The sequence below is a fragment of the Meles meles genome, chromosome 4 (assembly GCF_922984935.1).
Source record: "Meles meles chromosome 4, mMelMel3.1 paternal haplotype, whole genome shotgun sequence".
NCBI lineage: Eukaryota > Metazoa > Chordata > Mammalia > Carnivora > Mustelidae > Meles > Meles meles.
In genome coordinates, this window is record NC_060069.1 from 116007945 (window position 1) to 116030919 (window position 22975).

The following is a 22975-nucleotide window of genomic DNA, read 5'->3' on the forward strand; positions in this document are numbered from 1 at the left end:
AGGAGTCTCTATTTCTAGAAATAACTAAAACCATAGCAGGAATCAAACTTATTTTTCCCCCTCTGGTGATATATTAATTTGTTGGATAGGGAATTTGGTGGCAAAAGGCAAGAGAGGGGAAAAACAGTTTGGGTGAAAATTAATACTTCTTTAAACATACTGTGAGTTATTGTACTCATTAAAAAACTTGGTCTTGGGGTACGTAAGTGGCTCAGTCGGTTAAGCGGCTGCCTTCAGCTCAGGTCATGATCCCAGGGTCCTGGAATTGACCCCCCACTTCCAGCTCCCTGCTCAGTAGAGAGCCTGCTTCTTCCGCTCCCTCTGCCTGCCGCTCTGCCTACTTGTGCTTTCTATCTCTCTGTCAAATAAATAAATTCTTTAAAAAAAAAAATTTTTTTTTGTAAATATTTACGATTGTAATTTTTTCATATTATAAATATACATGAAGTGGAATTTATTTTCAGATCCTATTGCCGATAAATAAGGTATTAATACATATGAAACATAATACTTTGATTTTACTAGTTGTTGAAAAACAAAATTTCAGATGAATTCAGGAAAAACCATCAGTGGCACAGAGGAGTTAATTTCAGTATTGGCAGATAAAGCATTTTCAGGACAATGCAAAGAAGAGAAGGCAATTCATTCCAAGTAACTTCTGCCACACAGAACTTTATTCATTCTCATTTTCTGAAAATTTGCCTGATTCAGATAACTCTCTCCAACTTTCCACATGTCACTTTTTTCCCCATCTTCTAAGGTATTTTCTAAACAGATCTCATTCTTTCTCATGCTGCTGGAAAAGCTAGAGAGAAGCAAGGCTTCATAGAAACAAGAGATCTCAGTGTCCCATAGCTTCTAATTTTGCAGAAGTTGTCGGTTTGGACAGGATCCCAGACCACATGAATAGCCATTTAAAAGTATTGGTCATCTTAAAGTCTGATTATAGAATCTTGAAATCTCAAGACTAAAAGTGTGTTTAAAGCGTTTACTTCCAGAGCTAACATTCCTGTAAGCTTCAGAAGAATAACAAAGAATGGACAAGTCTTTTCAGTTAAAGACCTGGTCTCCTTTTCTCTGGGGATGGTGGTATATAGACTTTTTATTATTTTTTGACCTTAAGCAGATTTTTTTTAAAAACTCTCATTAAATCAAACTGTATCTACTTGAACCTGATTATTTTCTCTCCAATTTCACAAATTTTAGGGATAAAAAACTTTAACCCTTCTGAATTCTTAGTGCTTTCTAATCCTGAGTCATGATTTCTGTTTTATGCACTTCTTTTCCATTTTTACATGCAGGCTGAGAGTGCCCCTAAAGAAAATCATATCATGGTCAGATTTGTGCCACTGTGGCTTTCTGAATCCTCCCCAGGTGGGGCCCTCAGCACCAGCCGGCAGTCTTTCTCTCTCTCTGGTTAGCTCTTCTGTCCTTCTCAGCAGTCACTTCTCCATAGGTTTCAAACCCTTGACTCAGAGATTCTTCACTCACTCTCAGTTACCACTTCAACTTCTCAAAGAAAATAAAAGCAAGTAGGAGGAAACTCCCTATTTGTGGACCCTGTAAACTCCTCTGTACCCGGTGTCCACTGTGCAGAAGGAGGGAATTCCTCGGACTGTCCAAAGCTGATCTACCTGTGCCCTCGTTCCCATCCAGCCAGCTTCTCAGAGGCCTCAGGTTGTTGATGATACTCTCCCTCTCCTGCATGGGCAGCCTCTTTCTCTCTTTTGGATAAAGTCTAAGGGCGCATAAGACGCTGTGGGTCAGGCCCCACTGTGTCTGGCGTTTAGCCCCCAGCACGGATCGGTAGTGGCTTCTGCTGTGCTGCTGTCCTCATTGCCGGGAGGGAGGTACCAGACTAGGGAAGGAGCTGACGTCTCAGACAGCCTTAGGCAGACCATTTGCTGGATCTGGGCCTGGACTTCTTTTTCTGAAGAATGAGATAAAGGGATTAGATGATCTTCTAGTCCCTGTAGTCTCAAGCATTATCCTTTTCTGCCCTGTTGATACCTATAGGTTTTTTCATACTTCAACACTATGTTGTTATCTTCCCATATCTATAAATATTTCCCCCATGATATTGTAATATCATTTCCAATTGCTGGATTGTGATATTATATAGTGTATATAGATAGATATAGATATATAGTGACTATATACTGTAATTATATAGCATATATGTTATATAAGTTATATGGTATATAGTAATATTTTTCTGTGAGAAAGATATTATGATGTATTTATTCCCATTCATTGTTGGGCATTTGGATTATTTCCGGTTTTTCACTCTTTTGCAGAAAATAGAAACCTCTTCAAAGATCCATCTTTGAATGTTTTTTTTTTCTAAGAATAAGTTCTAGACATGGAATTGTCAAGTGATTGATTTTTATACATATTGCCCCAAAATGATGCAGAAAGTATACATTTAAAGTCCCATAAAAATAACTGTCTCCTGATATCCTTTCTAGCAGTTATGCTTTTAAATATTTGCCAATTTGATGAGCAGAAATAACATCTTATTCCTGTTTTAACTTCTGTTTCTGTGATTACTAGTGAAGCTGACATGTGGAATGGTTACTTGTATTTTTTTAATTGTATTGCTCATTCATCTCTGCTGACTTTTCCATTATTTTGACATATAAATTCTGTAATATATAGATTATTGTAACCCTTTATCACATATTCAGAAATACATTTTCCAAGTTTCATTGGTCTTTCAGTTTATCTTGCTGATTTAAAAAGCTAGTATGAAAAATTTTAAGTATATACAAAGCTGAAGCAAATAGTGTGACAGACTTCCACGTTATCTGTGAAAGCTTCTGCCATTACCCACACGTGCCCACTCTCATTTCATAAATAACATGTATGGTGTTTTCTAAGATAGAAAAGCTTTGAGGGATGATGTGGGTAAGCTTCCCACCTTCCCTTCATGACTCTCCTTTGGTATGTTTTCAGATATAGCCTTGGCTGCGGTCCTAGTCCCGGTGCTTGTCATGGTGCTCACCACCCTCATCCTCGTCATAGTGTGTGCTTGGCATTGGAGGAACAGGTGAGTCCATAACCAGTTCACCTGACTGGTCCTACAAGGGGTGTCTCCCAAGTGTGAAGTAAAATCTAAATAGAGGAGGTAAACTACCATTCACCTTTTTGAGAAGGAGAGAGTTAAGGTAGTTATTAAAATCAAAATACAATACGTAAAAAAAGGAGTATGTTTAATAGCATAGTCACTGAGTACCTTTATTGTATCAAAATCTGCTTTCCGTGCTGGAATACACACATTAATAAGAACCACAGTTTGACACGTAACAGATGCTTAGTCATATTTCCTGAAAGAATGAGGCATAACTCCTGTCCCCCAGGTGTTTGGCAGGGTTTGTTGACAAAGACACGGAACTATGATATGCCTTGAGGAGTTCTTTTTGAAGTGCTGGGGAGCACAGATGTGAAAACCTTGAGAGATATCTGAAAGCTTTTCTGCAGGAAAGAGTAATCCTCAAGTTTGTTTCACCTTAATGAGAACGTTGGGTTTGCCTGGATGGAGGAAGGTGGAGCACAGCCCAGACCCTGTGCTTGAGCGAAGGCACAGAGATATGGAGGGTAGGCAGGGTAGTGAGGGCTCACGCGTGGGCTGGGCACTGAGGAAGTACTGAAGTATAGCTCGGGCCTCCGGGGACAGAGGGATTCAGGTTTCATTCTGTAGATGGGGGTCTCCCTGAGGAGGGTGAGGCAGATGGGTGAAGCTATCCGATGAGGTGCAACTGGCTGCTAAGGAAGGAGGAGGGATCCTGGATGATCTGAAGTTTCTGGCTTGTGCACTTAGACAGTAGAGATGTCCTGAGTAGAGCTGACAGAGCAGCAGGAACACGTTTGGTGGAACAGGAGAATGACTTCATTCACTCAACTATTTGAGCTCCTGCCTCGGGCTGAGTGTTGACCATGTGCTGGGAGTCCAGGGCTGAGCCCCAGAGTTCACAGGCTGGGAGAGGATACAGTGTGGAAGACGGGCAGCGATGGTGCCACCATCCAGTACATGCCACGGAGGAGGCTGAAGCAGCAGGTGGATCCTGGACTCATGGTTTTGGGAAGGCTGTCTGGACAGAGACCTAACAAGTTACTATGAAAGCGGGGAAAGTCCAGGGCAGAAAGTTCAGGGTGCTCTCCAGGAACTGGGTAGAAGCAATAGTAACAATGAGGAGAGTAGCAACACCTCGTTTTTATAGAGAATGAAAGCTGATTTTCGGCATTATTTTAAGTGCTTTACATGGTTCAGTTCATTTAATCCTCAGACAACCTACAAAGCCGGTACTGTTTCACAGAAGAAGAAAATGTGACTTGTCTGAGGTCACCCAATCCACACATAGCCGAGTGCTCTGCCCTGAGTGTGTGGTCAGTCAGGCAGTCCAATCTCATCCACTTACGGTCAAAGCACAGAGGGTAAGGATTGGGAGTCAGGTTGTCTGAGAGGTGGGAGACAAGTCCTGAGATCTCCCTGGACTAGCGCTTAAAGGATCCTATGGATGTTCAGATTGTCAGGACACAGATGGAAATCAATGGATTTGCATAGTTTGTATTTGAAACTGAAACAGACCTAACAGTAACTGTCCCATAAGAACCCACATGTTACCTGTGGGTCTTTGATTAGATCCTTTTTATCTACAGCCTTAGCCTTTCTTATTCCTTTATCCCTTGAGTGGGAAGTACCTTGGGTAACAGAATATCTCAGGAGATAGTTTAAAATTTATCAAGAGTTCAGTATGAGGGGCGCCTGGGTGGCTCAGTGGGTTAAAGCCTCTGCCTTCAGTTTGGGTCGTGATCCCAGGGTCCTGGGATCGCATTGGACTCTCTGCTCGATAGGGAGCCTGCTTCCCTTCCTCTCTCTCTGCCTGCCTCTCTGCCTGCTTATGATCTCTGTCTGTCAAATAAATAAATAAAATCTTTAAAAAAAAAAAAAAAGAGTTCAGTATGAGTTTCAGCAGGGGCGACTTTGAAAGGCAAGTGAAATGGAGGGCCTTGCCAGGTAGGTCAGCAAATGGAAATGTGTACTCCTGAGTAATTATTAACTTGAGTGTTTATCCTGAACTTTCAGAGCTGTCTTACTCATGAATTCACTCTGTTTGCTAACATGTTTTTTTCTGTGTTTTTCCAGAAAGAAGAAAACCGAAGGCACCTACGACTTACCTTACTGGGACCGGGCAGGTAACTCGGGACTTTGCATCCGCTCCCATAGAGGGAAGTCCCACCTTTCCAGGTGGCAGTAGTGAAACAGGAAAGCTGTTTTCGGGCCCACATAAACTCCCCAGCACCTGTGAGAAAAATGGTGTTCCTCTCACGTTCTGACCACTTCTGCTCTTCTGTACAATCTCTGCTGGTCAAAAAGTAATGAAATGCAAAGTAAGGATTTCTCATAACACTCACTCTGTTCCTTTTTCCTGGAAAACCCATGCAGTTTGTCCCATGTATCTGTTTTTCTCGAGGAGACCAGCTTTCTTTATGGCTTGTGTGAACACTGTGTAAAAGGATTGTGGTCTTGGTAACACAGTGTGTTTGTCACTCTGCTGTGGGTACTTCCCAGGTAGAGCCTAGCAGTCTAGGAATCGTGAGGTCTGCCTTCTCTGCTGTGATGAGTTGTCATCTTCTGAATTCCTACTCTGGCCCATTGCAGCAGGTGACACCAGAATTTCCCTACAGGTCTCCTACTTTCCAATCTCACGACTGGAACAATGAAAGGCAGAAGAGTTCACTGCTGTGACTAAGGCAGAAAAGAACAGTAGTGGGGGCAGATTCTGTGCTGCTAAAACCCCAAGGTAGATCTTGGGAAGTATTTTTTTAGAAAAACTTATCAAAAACCACCCTACAACAGACAAACTATATCTGCCAACACTTTTAGAGCAATGATTTTGCTTCTGTGTATACTTCCGTTGGGAATTTCTACCTGGTTCTGCATTGCACTAGATACTCCACCAAGGGGGGGGGGGGCGGGGAAAGGCTTGAGCAGCTTAAGGAATTAGAATAAGAACAAACTAAACCCAAAGCTACCAGAAGGGAAGAAATAATAAAGATAAGAGAGAGAAACACAATGGAAAATGGGAAAATTGTGAAATCAAATGCTGGTTCTTCAAAAAGATCAACAAAATTGACAAATTTTTAGATGGAATAAGAAAAAAGATTGAGGGGCGCCTGGGTGGCTCAGTGAGTTAAAGCCTCTGCCTTCAGCTCAGTTCATGATCTCAGGGTCCTGGGATTGAGCCCCGCATCGGGCTCTCTGCTCAGTGGGGAGCCTGCTTCCTTCTCTCTCTCTCTGCCTGCCTCTCTGCCTACTTGTGATGTCTGTCTGTCAAATAAACAAAATCTTAAAAAAAAAAAAAAGAAAAAAGATTGACACTACTTAGAAAAGAAAGAGCAGGCATCACTACTGATTCTACAGAAAAAAAAGATTATGAGAATATTATGAATAATCATATGCCAAAGAATTGAATAATCTAGATGAAACAGACAAATTTCCAGAAATATAAAATCTACCAAGACTAAGTCACAAAGAAATAGAAAATCTGAATTGACTAAAGAGATAGAGTCAATAATCAAAAAAATCTCTGCAAAAAAAAAAATCCTACCAGACATTTAAAAGAGAATTAAGTCTTAAAGATTACACACACACAAGCTGTTAACACCAATAACTAAGCCAACTAGTAGGATACAAAGTTAACACACTAACATCAGTTGCATTTCTGTACACAAAGTGAACAATCTGAAAAAGAAATTATAAAAATTTCACTTACAGTTCCATCAAAAAGAATAAAATACTTAAGAGTTCATTTAACCAAAGAGGTACTAGACTTTTACAAACTATAAACACCAGTAAAGAAATTTAAAAAGATGTAAATGAAAACATACCCTATGTTCGTGGATTGAAAACTTAATATTGTTAGCAGTTAAAATGTGGAAGCCACCCACCTGACCATCAGCTGATGAGTGGAAAAGCAAAATGTATTGTATACAAGCGGTAGAATATCATATAGCCTTAAAAAGGAAAGACTTTCTGTAATATGCTACAAGATGGATGAACCTTGAGGACATTATGTGAGGCAAAATAAGCCAGTCACAAAAAGACAAATACTGTATGATTCCACTTAGATGAAGTACATAGAGTGGTCAAAATCATAAAGACAGAAAGTAAAGTGGGGGTCGCCATTGGTAGGGGGAAGACAAATGGGGAGTTACCATTTCATAGGAATAGTTTTAGTTTTATGAGATGAAAAGTTATGGAGATAGATGGTAGTGGTAGTTGCACGACAGTGTGAACGTTTTAAACCACGTGACCTACACTCAAAAATGGTTACAATGGTAAATTTTATGTAATGTGTATTTTGCCAGAATAAAAAAAAAGAGATTGAACATAGAGGCTATTTTGTACAGATGTGTTATTGAAATGGCTTAAATGCAGCAGGATTTCTCCCATAAACAGTGTCATCATTTCAGACCTAGGTTTTTATGTAATGGTCTTTCTTGCTTCCAATCACCATGAAGGTTGGTGGAAAGGAATGAAGCAGTTTCTCCCTGCCAAGTCCGTGGAACACGAGGAAACCCCCGTTCGCTACAGCAGCAGTGAAGTCAATCATTTGAGTCCCAGAGAAGTCACCTCGGTGCTGCAGACCGACTCTGCAGGTAACCGCATGCAGCCTTCACCACAGAGTGGAGGCTGACGCTGCTACACGTAGAGGCAAAGTGCTTTGGGATTTCTAGTGTCTTTTCTCTTTTTCATATGTAACAGGTGAACTGTTTTCTTAAGGTAGAACTAATTTTTGAAAGGATGACCTTGAGAGAGTTATTTCTGCACGTTCTGTGTTCTCCAAAAAATAGCACTCATTTCTAAAAAGCTCTGGGCATTTCTATGTGTTTACCTGGAGTTTTATTTGAGTGGGAAGAATGGCAAAGCTATAGTGAGCCTTATAGCATGTATCCTGTTAACTTAGTTCGTATTTATTTTAAACATTGTCCTATTTGAAAATATCTAATAATGAAATGGGTTTTTCCCCCCAGTGATACACTGTAAATCTGAAGAGCGTGTACGTTCTCTGTAAAATTTCATGAATGAGACTCTATAGCATATTAACTTCTTAGGAGATACAAGATGACATGTTTAATTTTTAAAGTTGGTTCTGGTAGAGAAATCCATAGGTCTGTATTGATAAAACAAAAGTGCCATAAAGAAGTGTTTGTTTTTGGTGTCAGGCTACGACTGTCACCCGGACTATCTAATCCCTATATGAATGAGGTCACTTTTTTGTTGTTTGTTCTGTGATATCCACAGAGTATGCACAGCCACTTGTGGGAGGACTCGTTGGCACCCTTCATCAGAGGTCCACCTTTAAACCAGAAGAAGGGAAAGAAGCAAGTTACGCCGACCTAGATCCTTACAACTCCCCGGTCCAAGAAGTCTACCACGCCTATGCTGAACCACTGCCAATTACCGGGCCCGAATACGCAACCCCAATCATCATGGATATGTCCGGGCACCCCACAGCTTCAGTTGGTCTTCCCTCAACGTCCACTTTCAAAGGTGCAGGGAACCAGCCTCCCCCACTAGTGGGAGCCTACAACACTCTTCTCTCCAGGACTGACAGCTGCTCCTCCACCCGTGCCCAGTATGACACCCCCAAAGGTGGGAAGCCAGGTGCCAGTGCCCCAGACGAGCTGGTGTACCAGGTGCCACAGAGCACACAGGAGGCTTCAGGAGCCGGGAGGGATGGTGAATGTGATGCTTTTAAAGAAATTCTTTGAAGGTGATGCTGCTTGTTATAAAGCATTGTTTTAAAGCACATGGCCTTTTTTGTGTGTTAGTGGTAGCAATATATAGAATGTATTATGTATCTGTCACAGATGTGGTTGGGGAAAATGTGATGACCGAGGTACAGGGAACTACTAATCTTGCCATCTTGCTTTAAGTGTTACTGTGGCAGTGACGGCTTGCCAGTTCAATTGCAAACATCCTGTTTGTTACTACTGTAAAACACTATTTTTTGATACAGAAAATGCTCCCTACTATGCACTTCAAAGAAATTAAAAATCACTGAGAGTATTTATTACCAATGCTGCAGGTACATTGATAAACTCAAGAGGTGGCTCTGTATGCCTGACGGGCAATAACGCATGGTACTGTTCTTGAAATGTCTAATGGCTTGAAATGTTGCTCTCTTTGTGAAAGGTGGGTACTATCATGAGCTCTTCCATTCCTATATTCCTTATGGATTTTTTAAAAGAATTAGTGATACCACTTTTTGATTGCAGTCATATACTTACCTATCTTAGGAAGGTCTATAGGTGGGAAACTGACTTATAAAGGGCGGGGTCATTGATTTTTTTCACTTTTTGGCACTCTTCAGAGTTTTAACACTTAATGGTACGTGACCTGGTTTCATCCCTACTTGTTCTGTCTTGTTTTTATTAACGGTTTTGAATTTTTTTTTTTAGTGGGTGATGCTTGCTCCATCAGCCGCATGAATCCTGTAATTTTAAAAAGCTCCAACAGAGATTCTCGCCCTGCTCCTGACATTATTTGCAGTGGGATTAGTCCTAGGCGAGTTGTGAGTACTTGTGGGGCCATCTGAGTGAACACTGTAAATAGGACCCTTTATGTTTACCACAGTGAAAGGCGGAATCGTTCCTCAGAAGTCATATAAAGTACCTTAAAAAAAAAATGGATTTGCCCTCTTAGATATTATATATATATATATATATATATATATATATATATATATATAATTTTAATCCGAAGTTATTTTTGGTCAAAAAGTATTTTTAATTATCCACAGTGGAATACTGAAGGAAATAGGAAGCCAGCATGAATTCCTCAGCTCTGCGGGAGTGTGCCCACTCCGTGTCACAGGAGTTTTGACAGTCCTTCACCACAGGCCTGTAGAACAGATGTTCTAGCAGCAGGTGAATATTGATGTCTGTTTTGATACTTCCAAGCAACTTCTTTTTCACTATTTGCCCAGAACTAGTTTTAGATGGGTGAAATAAAAGTCATCTGTAATTTATTAGCCCATAGTGTTAAGAATCTTTAAAACTCTTTGGCAGGCTGAGAAGCTGGCCCTATGATTAAAACATACAATTTCCCATCAGGTTCTAGCCATTTCTTTTGGCCTGTGCCCCCAGTCGTTTCCAGAATTTGCTAGATGTGAGAAAAGACAGTGTTCACTTCACTTGCTTCCATGGGTATATCAGAACTCTAAAGTTTTGCTTCAAAAGCAGAATTATTTCTACAGCCTCTCTGCCCTCTAGTATTATTTTTGCTGGTGTTATCTTCATTTGCTTTTTCAGACAAACCTTGAGGCATCATTTTATTCATTGAAGAAATATACTGTTTCAAAACATTTGAAACAAGCACAGATGTTGAACTTTTATTAAGACATGAATGTGTAAAGCACGTGTATTAATGCAGTCATCCCCTTTCAGGTGGGAAGAGAGTAAACGGATTTATTTTTTTATTCATCCTCAGTACACAGTGAATATACTTCTCCAATCACATGCCTGTTTGAGAAGCTTTAAGAGAAATTATCTCATTCTCCCAAAGATGCTTGTTTTCATTTAATTTTGTGCACCTGATTTTCCCATGGAACTCCTTTTAGAGAGAGGCAAATGTTTTCTTCTTAAATGATGCATGTTTTTGCCACCGTGCGGTCCTTAAACTACCCATGATTTTGTACAAAATAGTTTTTATTGCTTTTGTATATTTACTTTTTAAATGAAGAGCTGAGCCTGATACAAAGGGTTATTCTGATTTTGTACTTTTAGTTACTTTGTTTTCGTATTGAGTTTTGTTTTGGGTTTTAACTACATTTATGTCTGATGCAGCTGTGGAGACAATCAACTGAAAATGTGAAAGTAACTTTTTTCCTTTACTAAATTCCCTTGAATTTTTATTCTTTGCTTGAAACATCTTAAAGATTTAAGTCACTCTGGTTTATTGGATGAATTTTTTTTTCCTGTTAACACAATTTTTTTTTTTTAAGATTTTATTTATTTATCAGAGAGAGATCACAAGTAGGCAGAGAGGCAGGCAGAGAGAGTGAGAGGGAAGCAGGCTCCCTTCAGAGCAGAGAGCCTGACGTGGGACTCAATCCCAGGACCCTGAGATCATGACCTGAGCCGAAGGCAGCGGCTTAACCCACTGAGCCACCCAGGCGCCCCGTTAACACAATTTTAAAGATCGACTCCAACAGTGGTACAGCAAAGTAGGGCCCTTACAGGTTTTCATAAATTGACGCCGACTTCACTGTTACATGATCTTACGAACCAGCCCAGTTAAAGATATTGTGAATGCTGATTTATCTTTTCTTAGAACCTGTAACACTAAATAGATCCTATTGTATGTGCAGGAGCTAGTCCAGTTATTTAAATTCATGTTTCACTATTTGCACTTTGCATTGAACAATGAGTTTATCTGCTGGTGAAAAGGCTGGCGCAGAGCATTTATCTAGCAGTTGAAACTATGGTGTCATGTATACTCTTACCCTCCCTGCCCCCAGCAGAAAATGCACTCATCTAAAATTCTATAGAAGGTGACAAAGCTTGAACTTCTTTGCCTTGGCCCCACATTAAAACCTGGAGAGCAAAAGGGCTATGGAAACAACAGGTCAGAGGACAGAACTAATAGATTGTCAGACAAAAATTTTCAAACCCTTTAAAGAGAGATAATTAAGCTTTTACCTTTAAAAAACTGCCTTCTAGCTCTGCTTTTCTGCCATGAACTTGAAGTTCCTGAACTGCAAAATCTAGTAAGAGTTGGATGATTATTAAAATACTTTTTAGCTCAACTGTGGCACCAATTTATGACTAGTTTTTTCTTTTTTTTTTTTTTTTTTTTTTTTTTTTTGGCACTGGGAAAGGTGGAAACAAAACATTGAAATACATATTGGCAATAAAAATGGCTTGAGGGTCAGTGATATTCTCCCGGAATGTACTTTTCTTACCTCGGCATGTACTGTAGTCACTCAGTATGTGTATATGTTGCTAGAATCTAGATTGTATAAATAGTGAGATCTTAATGTGTTCATGTGTTTTTAATAAATTGTATATATGTGTCCTGCTGAGACTTTCCTTGGGCTTATATAAAACCATGTTGAAGTTTGTAGCCTTCTCTCATACTACACAAAATGCCAGATTTCTCAGTTTTAGCATCAGTTGTCCTGCTATTATTCTAAACCTTATAGTAACATCTGAAAATGCTACCAGTGGTTTTTTATTTTTACTACAGCCGGGACCATCCATTTTTGAAGCCTAAATTAGTTCACAGACTGAAATTTAGCAGCCAGGCTGCAACCTCTGGCTGTGTGGTGTGAGGGCAGGGTCACGCAAACACCCATGTTTTCCACCTCAGTTACTGGAGGAATCCAGTGAAACCATGGTACTGTGCAAGTGTGCTGGTGCTAACAGAACAGTGCCCACATTTCATGTCTAGATCTGGCTTACATCAACTAGGAGTTTTCTCCCCTCTTACACTGCATTTGACATACTCTTTAGAGAGGCTGGTTGGTTCCCAGTAATACCAGCGTGACTCCCAGTGATAATTATTGTTCAAAAGATAACAGTTCTTTCAACTCTTACCTCTTCTGAGAACTTTTAATTCCATCCCTCTTGTAACTCTCTTCTCTTCCCTTTTTCCCTCCCCATAGCCACTGGCTGGATTAAATGAGAAGGGACACTAGCTCACATTTGTTTGAAGAGTTGGTTTTGACTTGTTCGCATCCAGTAGGACTCTTCTCTGATGCACCGTAGGTAGCCAGGTACGCCCTCCCCTTTGAAGTTGAAATCTCTCATGAAAGTCCCATTTAAATCCAGAAACAGCTTGAGGAGGAGTCTCAAGAATTTATCTTCATTTTTTCTAGTTTAATTCAAATAGTAAACTTTCACATTTTAATATATTAGGCCAGGCAAAAAATTTAATAATGCTCTCCTTGAGCTTGTCTAGCTCTGCTACCTTGTATGAGCTTTAAAATAATGCAGTCACTAGGCTTTGGTAAGTGGCATTCTTAGCTTATTTACTCGTCCAGAATTTCATGTTTAGTCTATTTGCTTCACCTTAAAAACACACCTTCCTTCTACCAGAGTACTCATTACAATCATGGTTTACTTAATTGCAGGACAAAAAAAAAAGCTTAATGAAACCAGTCTGATCTTAGATTTCCATAACCATACCTACTGCTGTGTTCAGGGCTGCTTTAAGATTCAAATCTGTTTCCTAAGGTACAACACAATCAACTAGCTACATGCCGAAAGTGGTTCCAGTCTGCCGTATCAAGGTGCAACCACATGGCCATTCCCCACCAATTTAGAGTAGCCAAATGTGTTCAAAAATTGTGGTCAGCTAAAGCCCCTTATTAGGAAGTCACATCCCCTCAAAAGTCTAAGCTGAAGTCAATATAAAAAGATGTTTAGAAACACTTCGGAGAACTAGCTTGTTTTAAAAACAATGCAATCAAAACCTTCCCTGATAACTAAACATATCTTGGTTTTTATAAATTAAATATATTCACAGAAATTAAGCTGGTGGTTATGAATCACCAGGCAGCAACAGACTTAATATACACAATTTTTTGACAAGTGCATCCAACATATTTAAAAATAAACTAAAAACTGCCGTATAAAAATAAAATAGTGTTAGCATCGTCTTCTGAGTCTGTAGAGTCAATCTTCGGTCAAGTTGACTACAAAGTTTTTTTCTATAATGTCCTTCAAAAAGAGCTGCTCCGCTGTCACATTGTGATATGCATTCTAGAGAAGAAAAGGAAAACAAAATCACCATCTATCCCAGTCTCAAAATGTTAACAGGAATCATGGACTACAGTGTATCTGAAAAGCTTCTGAATGAAAAACTCAAGTCACAAGTATACAGGTAGACTTTAAACTTTTGTTACCTCTTTGCTCATTCTTTTGCCAGAATGTTTCCAAAATTTAGCCCGTTGTTTCCACTTAAACCCTCACCTAAGAGCACCCCTTTGTATCATTCTTCCCTCCCCCCCCCCCCCCCCCGTCTCCTAAAGCAGGATATAAAACTAGAGGCCAGAATTTTAAGTCAAAATGGATTGATCACTTTAATAAAAGCAGCACCTGAAACTCACAGAAATCAGCGCAAAGAAACTATTGTAAAGCATGCGTAAGAGATTTTTTTTTAATTATTCTATTGATGGATATCCTAATCTTCCTCAGGAAATTGTTTCAGTGTTCTGTTATATAGATGACTAGAAATCCCAGGAGTGCTGAAAGATTAGGGCTGAGGAGAAATGATCCTGCAGTCTGTCCTAGGCAGCTAACACTACTCAAGTGTCTGTCTCACAAGGGGTAGGAGATGAAGTAATATAATAATACAAAGGTCTAACCTTTGGCTTATGGTAGTGTCTGAGGATGATGATCTAAGCGGACTGATTACACAGGCTATATCCCTACTTAACACCAAACTATTCATATTTCCATATTAAAAATGTACAGATAACATTTTAGTTCTGATATGCTACTAACCTCAGACAACTACTTATTCAGTTAAGTCTTAAAGATCATATCTATCGTCACTGATCTCTAATTCAAGAGAAGCATGATCTACTATAAATGTTTGCAACCTTTTTGACCATGAATATTCCCTCTTGGAGTTAAAATGTCACAGACTTCCTTCTCTACTTAAAAAAAAAAAAAAAAAAAAAAAAAAAAAAGGTTGAAAAGCACAACAAGAAGTTACATCATCTTCTCAACTCCAAATTTACCTTCATCTTTCCCGTGTTTTCAGTGCTCAATCCTATTATGTGGATGAGTGTCTCTGTTCTGTGATAATGCTTTTAAGTGAATTTGAGATATTACCAAGAGCAAATGACCTGCATGCATATTTGTGTAGTGCAAAGATGATCTAAGATAAGGCTTCGTGTCCATACGGGTTTGATACGATGTCCTATTCCCAAGGGTCTGACCCCCACAGATTGGAACTGCCTGGATCTGAGTCCCAGTTTCAGCCTTTGGTAGCTCTTGGTAGGGTTAAGCAGCTCTCATACTCAAAAGCTGTTCCCTCAGTAAAAATGCGGAAACAGGGTGCCTGGGCAGCTCAGTGGGTTAAAGCCTCTGCCTTCAGCTTGGGTCATGATCTCAGGGTCCTGGGATCGAGCCCCACATCGGGCTCTCTGCTCAGCAGGGAGCCTGCTTCCTCCTCTCTGTCTGCCTCTCTGCCTACTTGTGATCTCTGCCTGTTAAATAAATAAATAAAATCTTTTAAAAAAATGCGGAAACAGAAAATAGAGGCTTTCTGACTGTAAAGATCAAAGATATACCCAAGTGGGTATGTATTACCTTATTCATCAAAGACATGGTGGCATTCCCATAATAGTGCAAAGGACTCTTGAGGTCAGAAAAGTTGTATTTAAAACCAGCAAGGTGAACTTCGTGACATATGTGAAAAGCCAACGTGATGGCAATAATTCCTGTTGTGGGGTGTTTGGGTTTCTGGGGAGGGAAACGAAAGGTTTTTTAAAACTCAAACAAGATGTTTCCAAAGCTGGGTGACCTCATCTTATAAAACCGGGACTTCTGAACATGTACCAGGTGAGAAATACCTAAGTTAAACCCTAATTGTGTCTAAGACCCAAACCCCGGTTAATTTCCTAACTCTGAAAAGCATATAAATGTGTTGAAAATCTTAGAAAATCTTTCAAATAAAACTTAACTATAGTATTAGCCCAGAGGACTACTATCAAATGAAGAAAACAGGCTCAGGGAAAAGGATGCTGCCGCCTCCTTTTATAATACATGCTGAGTCAGGCTTCCTGTGCAAACAGCAGAGCCTGCGGATTTCCAACCCATACAGGAAACGTAAGGACAGGTTAACTCACTAATAGAGGGGATCATGTAAGAGGTTCCACATAAGCCTTAAAAGAGATCTTACAATTCTAATAATTCAACCAGCTCTGGGGAAAGACTAGTCAATTAACTTCAATGGCAAATAGTAAGATTCTGACTTCTATAGAAAATAAAAAGTCCAGATGTATACCGAGTAATGTCACAGTCTCCACTGGATCATTATCAGTTTAAAAATCAAAAAGGAAAGAAACCAAGCATCCCCCTCACATACACATATCTCCTAAAAATGCAGTAACAGATGTTTGACGGAAGGATTTTCATTCTGTTTTAATTCTCACCGGGATGGCCTTTAAAGGCAAAAACAAAATACATCTTAACACAGCCATCTAAGGAGATTTCCTTTCCATCAAGGTGTGACTTACAGATTCCATGGAAATGACACATTATGATTTTGAGGAGGAGAAAAAAATACCCAAGAAGCACAACAATATCAAACTCCAGGAGGCAAGCTCCTCTGAAAATTTAACTACCTTTTGCATGAGCTTTTCTTTACCCAATGCCCTACTGTAAACACCATAAGCCTTTGCCATCTGCTAGAAACGGAAATTAGTGGTTGGGTTAACAACCTAGGAGTCATTCAACCTCATTGATCCCATCACTCTTACCCTCTTTTCCCTCCCCTTCATGTCCTCCACTTCCCTTCCTCATGCCTTAGAGGTCTTCATCCATCATTATAATCCTTCCGTTTTCTGCACCTCTCACCCACAGAAATAGTTGATCACCTGACAGAATCTTAACCCTGGCTCAACCCACAACCAAGCAGCAGAACAAGCCAAGAGAAAACAACATACGTGCCCAGGTACACGTAACATTTATGGCCAAAGTCTCAAGTAGCCATGCAGTATTCCCCTAGCAAATTTCCACTCCTATTCTCCAAGGTGACAATTTTATACCTTTATATCCAACAGCCTCATCCTCCTTCCTACTTTAAACCGACCATTTAATCCTCATTTCACTAAAAGAAACAGAAGATCTATCTATACCAGCTTCCCAACTCCCAATCTACCTTCAGTTTGACCTGTACTTCTAGCGCTCAGTCTTCCATGGATGCGATTTGCTTGTCCCTGCATCTGGCCAACCTCGCCCCTCATGCACTCTTTCCTCGGGTCTCTTCTCTGCCACCAAATCTGCATCTACAATGACCCCCTTGCTCTCATCATTTTCTTCTGTCAAATCGTTCTCTTCATCATACAAACATGGCACCTGGCTTTAAAACAACCACAAAAGCAACCATCCTTGATCCTGTGTCTTTCAACCATTTCTGTGCCCCCTTTACCAACAAAACTCCGAAGATTTGCCTCCACCTGTTTGTGTCCCATGTTCTCTTTAACCTAATTCAAGCAGGCCTCTTTTCCTTTTTTTTTTTTCTTATCCACATCATCAATATGACTTCACATTTCCAGAACCAGGCTTTATGCTTTTTGACTTGGGAATTCCACTTCCAGGAGTCTATTCTACAAAAATCACACAAGTGGGCTGAAAAATCCCTATAATCACATGCATTTCTAAATAATTCAGAGAGGAAAAAAGCTGGATATAAATGGAAAGATCTATAAAGAGGGGAACAGTTAAATGGAGGGGGGAAATGGCAGAAAATATCTATGGTATAATTTTGTATAATTGTAATTATATTGAACAAAAAAGTATGTGTTTGTAACTGCATAGAAAATAGTCCAGAAGGATACAAGAAGAAAAAAAAAAAAAACTTTAGGAATAATGAGAGTTACAGCATGAAAAGGATTTCTTTTATTTATATATATAAATATTAATATATATTAATAGAATACATAATTTAAATTAAACAAAATGTAGCTGATATATATATTCTTTTACAAGTGGTTTCATTAAAAGCATTAGAATCTAATAATTCTAAAGTTTAGAATTTTTTTTTAATCATACTAAAAAAAGAAGATATGTGAGGTGTATTTATTTCTTTGGATTTTCCCTGATAACAAAAAGAAACCTCATTTCAGCCGAGACATTATGTCACAGTTTCTCAAGCTTGAAATGAAAAACCTATCCCTGCCACTGTATGGGTCCAGAGGGTACTGTCTTCTAGGGAATGTAAACAAAAGGGCTACAAGAACCAAAGTTGGTGAGACTCTTTTTAATTGAGTAATTTGGAGTTTCAACATTTCCTCAGAATTCAGTGCCAGTGTCTCTATGACCACAGAAATATTTCTGAACTATCCTGTCCTTTCTCACCTTTCCACCAGCTTTCCTGTGATATTTTTATCAGAGTGCTTAAGGGTTCTTTTTAGCCTAAATAGTCATGTGCTTGTTGGGAAGCCCCGTCCTCCTACTCTGAGCAGAGCCTGCCCAGCAGCGCCCCCACCAGTCAGTCTCTCCTCATCGCAGAACTCTACAGATGGAGGTTAGGAAAAGTGAGTCGTTGGGGCATGTAGGAGACCCCAGAAGGGCTCCACAAGGGCTAGGTAGGGGGGACCAGAACACTCCAGTTCTTTCCTTGCAATCTAAAAAACAAACATAATACCCACAGATACCTAATTTCAGTACCGCCACCTCACGAGTCATGGTTCTCATTCTTTCTGAGAACACCATGATCTCTCCACCCTACCCTAGCCAGATCTTTAGCTTGGAACTGTGCAAAGCAAAATACATACCTGATTTTTGGGAAACACTTTTGGGAAGTGAAGCAGTTCATAAGCTGCCATTCTGATAATGAAAGGATCTAATATTCTGATTTGATAAGGTTTGTAGATCAAGTTTAAGGCTGGTTTCTTCCAAAAACCATTAGTGTTCTGAAATAAAATAAGAACACAGAAAACAGAACATTGTGGTGGTCTTTTTTATTTTTTTAATGAAAAAAAAAATGAAGGTACTCAGAAGGCAGATCAATGTTGCCAACTTACTATTTTGCCACCCGTCAACAATTCCCACAGCCACTTTAAATCAAGTGGCTTAAAAGCAGTGAGAACCGCTGTAGTATTAGGATCGTTGTGACTGGGATCTGAAAAAACAGATTCTGGATAAAAAAGTCGGAAGGTTGTCCTTCTCCCAACTTCCTCTTCATGTCCTAAAACAGGACCATTATTCATTCTGTGGGTAGTAAAACACACAAAATATGTCGACCAAGTGTAGTATGTGCCAATTCCATCACAAGTTTCAGAACTTTCAGAATACGACAAACAGCAGTAGCCATGGGTCCAGTGCTTAAAGCTACAAGACAAGGTTTTTTTTAAGACAACTTTTTTAAATTCCTATTTTTAAGGAAATAATTCCCTCTCATGAAACAGCTGCTTGATTGAAGGCAGAAATGTTCATTAGGATTTGAACAGTAATTGTGGGGGCACTGATAATTCAGTCCCACCTCTAGGAAAACCGAAGACTAAATAAAACAATGGGAACACAGAACCACAGAATACTAGAGTTAAAAAAGACCTTGGAGGACATCCAGACAAAACCCCTTGGAGAAGGGCCCTGCAGAGGGAGGGAAAGTTACTTGCCCAAGGTTACACAGTCATGTAGCACATGGACTGACAGACAAGAATCACACTGAAGGTGATCTGAAGACCCATTAAAATTGTTGAGCTCTGTAATAAAGTGATAATATAAAACTGCCGTATTATACCCACTCACAACCAAATAAATGTTACTGCTAGAGTGAACTAAAGAACCACAACGGATCCACGGTTGGGTTTGTGTATGCTCAGTGCCAAAGTTAGACATGCACTATTTACACATACACTATGAAGGTATGCTAGTAAAAGGAATGCTTTGTTTCCAAAACAGTGTCCCCTGGGAGGATAAATACTGTTTCACCCTTTGCCACTGACTCCATGTAACAGAAGACAGTCTCAGCACTTGAAATCACTTTCATAAATGCTGTACCCGTTGCAGTCTCCCGCAAAGGTTTGCTGTGGTTCTGGATGATCAAACGTTTAGACAATTAAAGGTAAGGAAACCTGTGTTTCAAAACTGTCATGTGGATAAATTTTCACAGCTTCCTCAAAACAGATAGTGAACAGAAAATAAGATGACCTCACTATGTAGAACTCTTGGCAGCTCGTAACCCAGCAAAACCCCCAAAGACTGTCAGGTCATCCTAACACCACTGCCCCTCTCTTCAAAAGACTATTCATAGCCATTCCCAACACACACAACACAGGATGACCTTACTTCAACCTTTCGATGAGAAAATAGAGCTAGAAATGCCCTCATTTTCCCGCCACTCCATCTATGGGACTCTTGGTAGCGGTAGCTACAATCCCAGTTCTTCTATTACAGAGGACCAACAGCACTTGCGCTCAAGCCCCAACCCAGCTCACTACCACACCCATCTCTTCGCTCAGTTTCATCAGTTTACCAACGTACTCTAGAATCTCCTATCTTTATAAAAGGAACAAAACAAAACAGCCTCCTTTGGTTCCATAACTATCTCCAGCTACCATCTCATTTCTCAACTCCACAGCAAAACTCCAGAGAATTGCCTACATGGGTCTCTCACTTTCTCACCTGTAATTCTCTCCTCAAACCACTCTGGCTGGGCCACTCCTCCTATCAGGTCTCCACGTCTGCCTTTGCCAAGAGTATGAGTGAGCTTCAGGTTGTAAGTCCAATGGTGAACTCTTTGTTCTTATCTTGCAGGACCTCTCGCCAGCACTGGTCATGGTTGACCCCTTTTCCTCTCTTTTAAAACACTCCCTACCTCACTGGTGGATCCTCCTCCATCTCTTTTATTCCTTTTTTTTTTTTTTTTTTTTTTTGCTCAACCTCCAAGTATAGAATATCTCAAGACTCCATCCTGAGACCTCTGCTCTGTTTCTCCCTGGGAAATCTTGCCGATACCGTGGTTTAATATAGCTTACAGGCTGCTTACCATCGAGCCTTTAACCTGTTTAACCAAATGCCTACTTGACTTAACACTACAAATCTAATAAGCATCTCAAACCTAACATGTTCACACAGAAATCTTGATTTTCCTCTAACATCTTCCTACTTCCCCCAACTCAATAAATGGTACCTCTATCCAGTCAATCTCTTAAGCTGAAAACCCAGAAGGCATTACGTGGTTCCTTTATTCCCATCTCTCCTCACATTTTACATCAACAAATCCTGAGAACTCTACCTCTACAACATGTCTCAGTCTATCCACTTACATCCTTCCCTGTCATGACAATCCTTTTCTGAGCCGCCATCATCTGCCTGAATATAGCCACCTAACTGGCTTCTTCATTTCTACCCTTGTCCCTCATATCCCATTGTCCATGCCACAGCCAAGGTATTTTAAAAACATAACCAAATCAAATTGCTTTTCTGCTTAAAAATCTTCAAAAGTTCCTATTATACTTAAAATCCAAGTACTTACAGAGACCTATATAGCCTCCTTCCTCCGCGGCTTCTGACTGTTCCACTCTCCCTGAGCTGGCCGCCCTCCTACCTCACTGGTGTTCTTGCTACTCTTCTCAAACCCAGGATCATATCCCTCCCCAGGACCTGCACTAAATATTCTTTGTGCCCGGACTGCTCTTCCCTAGTCTTCATATGGCTGGTACTATAATGGTCACTTAGGTCCGTCTTAGAGGTCTTCTCCTCAAAGTGGTCATCTGTCCATCCTAAAGTGGCTATTCAATCACTGTCACATATGTTTTAACTGTTTTATGGCATTTACTTTTGTATTTCCTTATTTCTTTCAATACTGTTTTCTTCTCTTCATTACAGTAAAAACCCCACACGGAGCAAGAAACTTGTTCTTATTCAGTGCTATACGCCCTGTTGCTAAAACTCTGTCTGGCATACTAAGGAGACTTCACAAATATTTTCTAAGTGAATGAGCTGAAAAATCTAGGCCTAGTCTAGTCAACAAATGAGAGAATGGTTGTGTTAATGTACTTAAACATATCTAAGCGACTCATCTTTTATTTTTTTTTTTTTTTTTTTTAAGATTTTATTTATTTATTTGACAGAGAGAGATACAAGTAGGCAGAGAGGCAGGCAGAGAGAGTGAGAGGGAAGCAGGCTCCCTGCCGAGCAGAGAGCCCGATGCGGGACTCGATCCCAGGACCCCGAGATCATGACCTGAGCCGAAGGCAGCGGCTTAAACCACTGAGCCACCCAGGCGCCCCCGACTCATCTTTTAAAACAATTCCAAGTTAGCAAATACAAAATATATTTACCTTATTATTACATCATAGGAGTCAATTTTTTCTCCTAATGTCTTATTCTTCAAAACTCCTCCATTACCAACCACCACGCACTTTTTACATGGCACACTGTTGGGCAAAAAGACAGCGAAAGGTTGAGCCATCTTTTACATAACTGGTTGATTCCAATCCATTCATTCAAACTTTCCAGAACCCAATGCCAAATTTCACTTGTTGCACAAGTAGAAAAAGAACCACTTGTGACTTCCAGGTCTAGGGTTATATTAGAAAGATATAGGATTCAAGAAATAACATTCCACAGGAAGCATATGATCATTAGCAACTAACAGTTGCTTATGAGTCCATAGGCATTCCCTCATTTGATTCTCATAACCACCTGTTGAGATAGGCAAGCACATTATTTCCATTTTACAAATGAAGAAAAGCATTCAGAGAAGTGTTGGTTAATATTTCAAAGCCATACTCCCAAGGGGCAGAATCAGCATTCACATCCAGACCCTCGAACAACAAAAACACCACTTGGCCTATAATTCTGCATGTTAATATTGATGTAAGTGTGTATACATGAAATAGTTGTCCATTTTTTCACCAGCATTTCTCACTCCCTGAGAATCCTGAGGTTCTACTCTGGGTCACTGTTGTGTCTTATCAGTGTGGAGACAGCCTGGAATCTGGTGGGGAAGGCGTATCTTCCTGCCCATGAGCACTTCAATTCCCCAAACATGTACTGCTTCTTGGAGCTTAACCAATATAAACTAAAAGTTCATACTGTGTCCCTAGCAGAGAGCTTTCAAGTAGATGATGAAGTGGGACTTCCTGTTGCTGGCTGGGATCAGCCTAGAACCATGCACTGTGCTCCATCAGCTCTCAGCAAACCCAGCCTGGCCCGTCTGTTTCCAGACTCTCACTGCCTCCCGGCCAGGCCTTAAGAAATGACAACACAGATCCTTCTC

At 40.1% G+C, this 22975-nt stretch overlaps 2 protein-coding genes across 11 annotated transcripts in view; one reads left to right on the forward strand and one right to left on the reverse strand.

Annotated features, from left to right (window-relative positions):
- DCBLD2 (discoidin, CUB and LCCL domain containing 2) overlaps positions 1-13144 on the forward strand; it is a 96277-nt gene extending 83133 nt beyond the window's left edge. Inside the window, exons 13-16 of the mRNA XM_046003482.1 lie at positions 2956-3049; positions 5147-5196; positions 7525-7662; positions 8309-13144. Coding sequence (XP_045859438.1) covers positions 2956-3049; positions 5147-5196; positions 7525-7662; positions 8309-8778 — 752 coding nt within the window. The 3' untranslated portion in view covers positions 8779-13144. The remainder of the gene's footprint in view (positions 1-2955; positions 3050-5146; positions 5197-7524; positions 7663-8308) is intronic.
- ST3GAL6 (ST3 beta-galactoside alpha-2,3-sialyltransferase 6) overlaps positions 12868-22975 on the reverse strand; it is a 60920-nt gene continuing 50812 nt past the window's right edge. For 9 of the 10 annotated variants that reach the window (XM_046003484.1, XM_046003483.1, XM_046003492.1 and 6 more), the window contains 5 exons: positions 22035-22130; positions 18771-18957; positions 18522-18659; positions 15331-15483; positions 12868-13773 (listed from right to left, as the gene is read on the reverse strand). In XM_046003484.1, coding sequence (XP_045859440.1) covers positions 13687-13773; positions 15331-15483; positions 18522-18659; positions 18771-18957; positions 22035-22130 — 661 coding nt within the window. In that variant the 3' untranslated portion in view covers positions 12868-13686. The remainder of the gene's footprint in view (positions 13774-15330; positions 15484-18521; positions 18660-18770; positions 18958-22034; positions 22131-22975) is intronic. The other variant, XM_046003493.1, reaches the window with a different exon arrangement.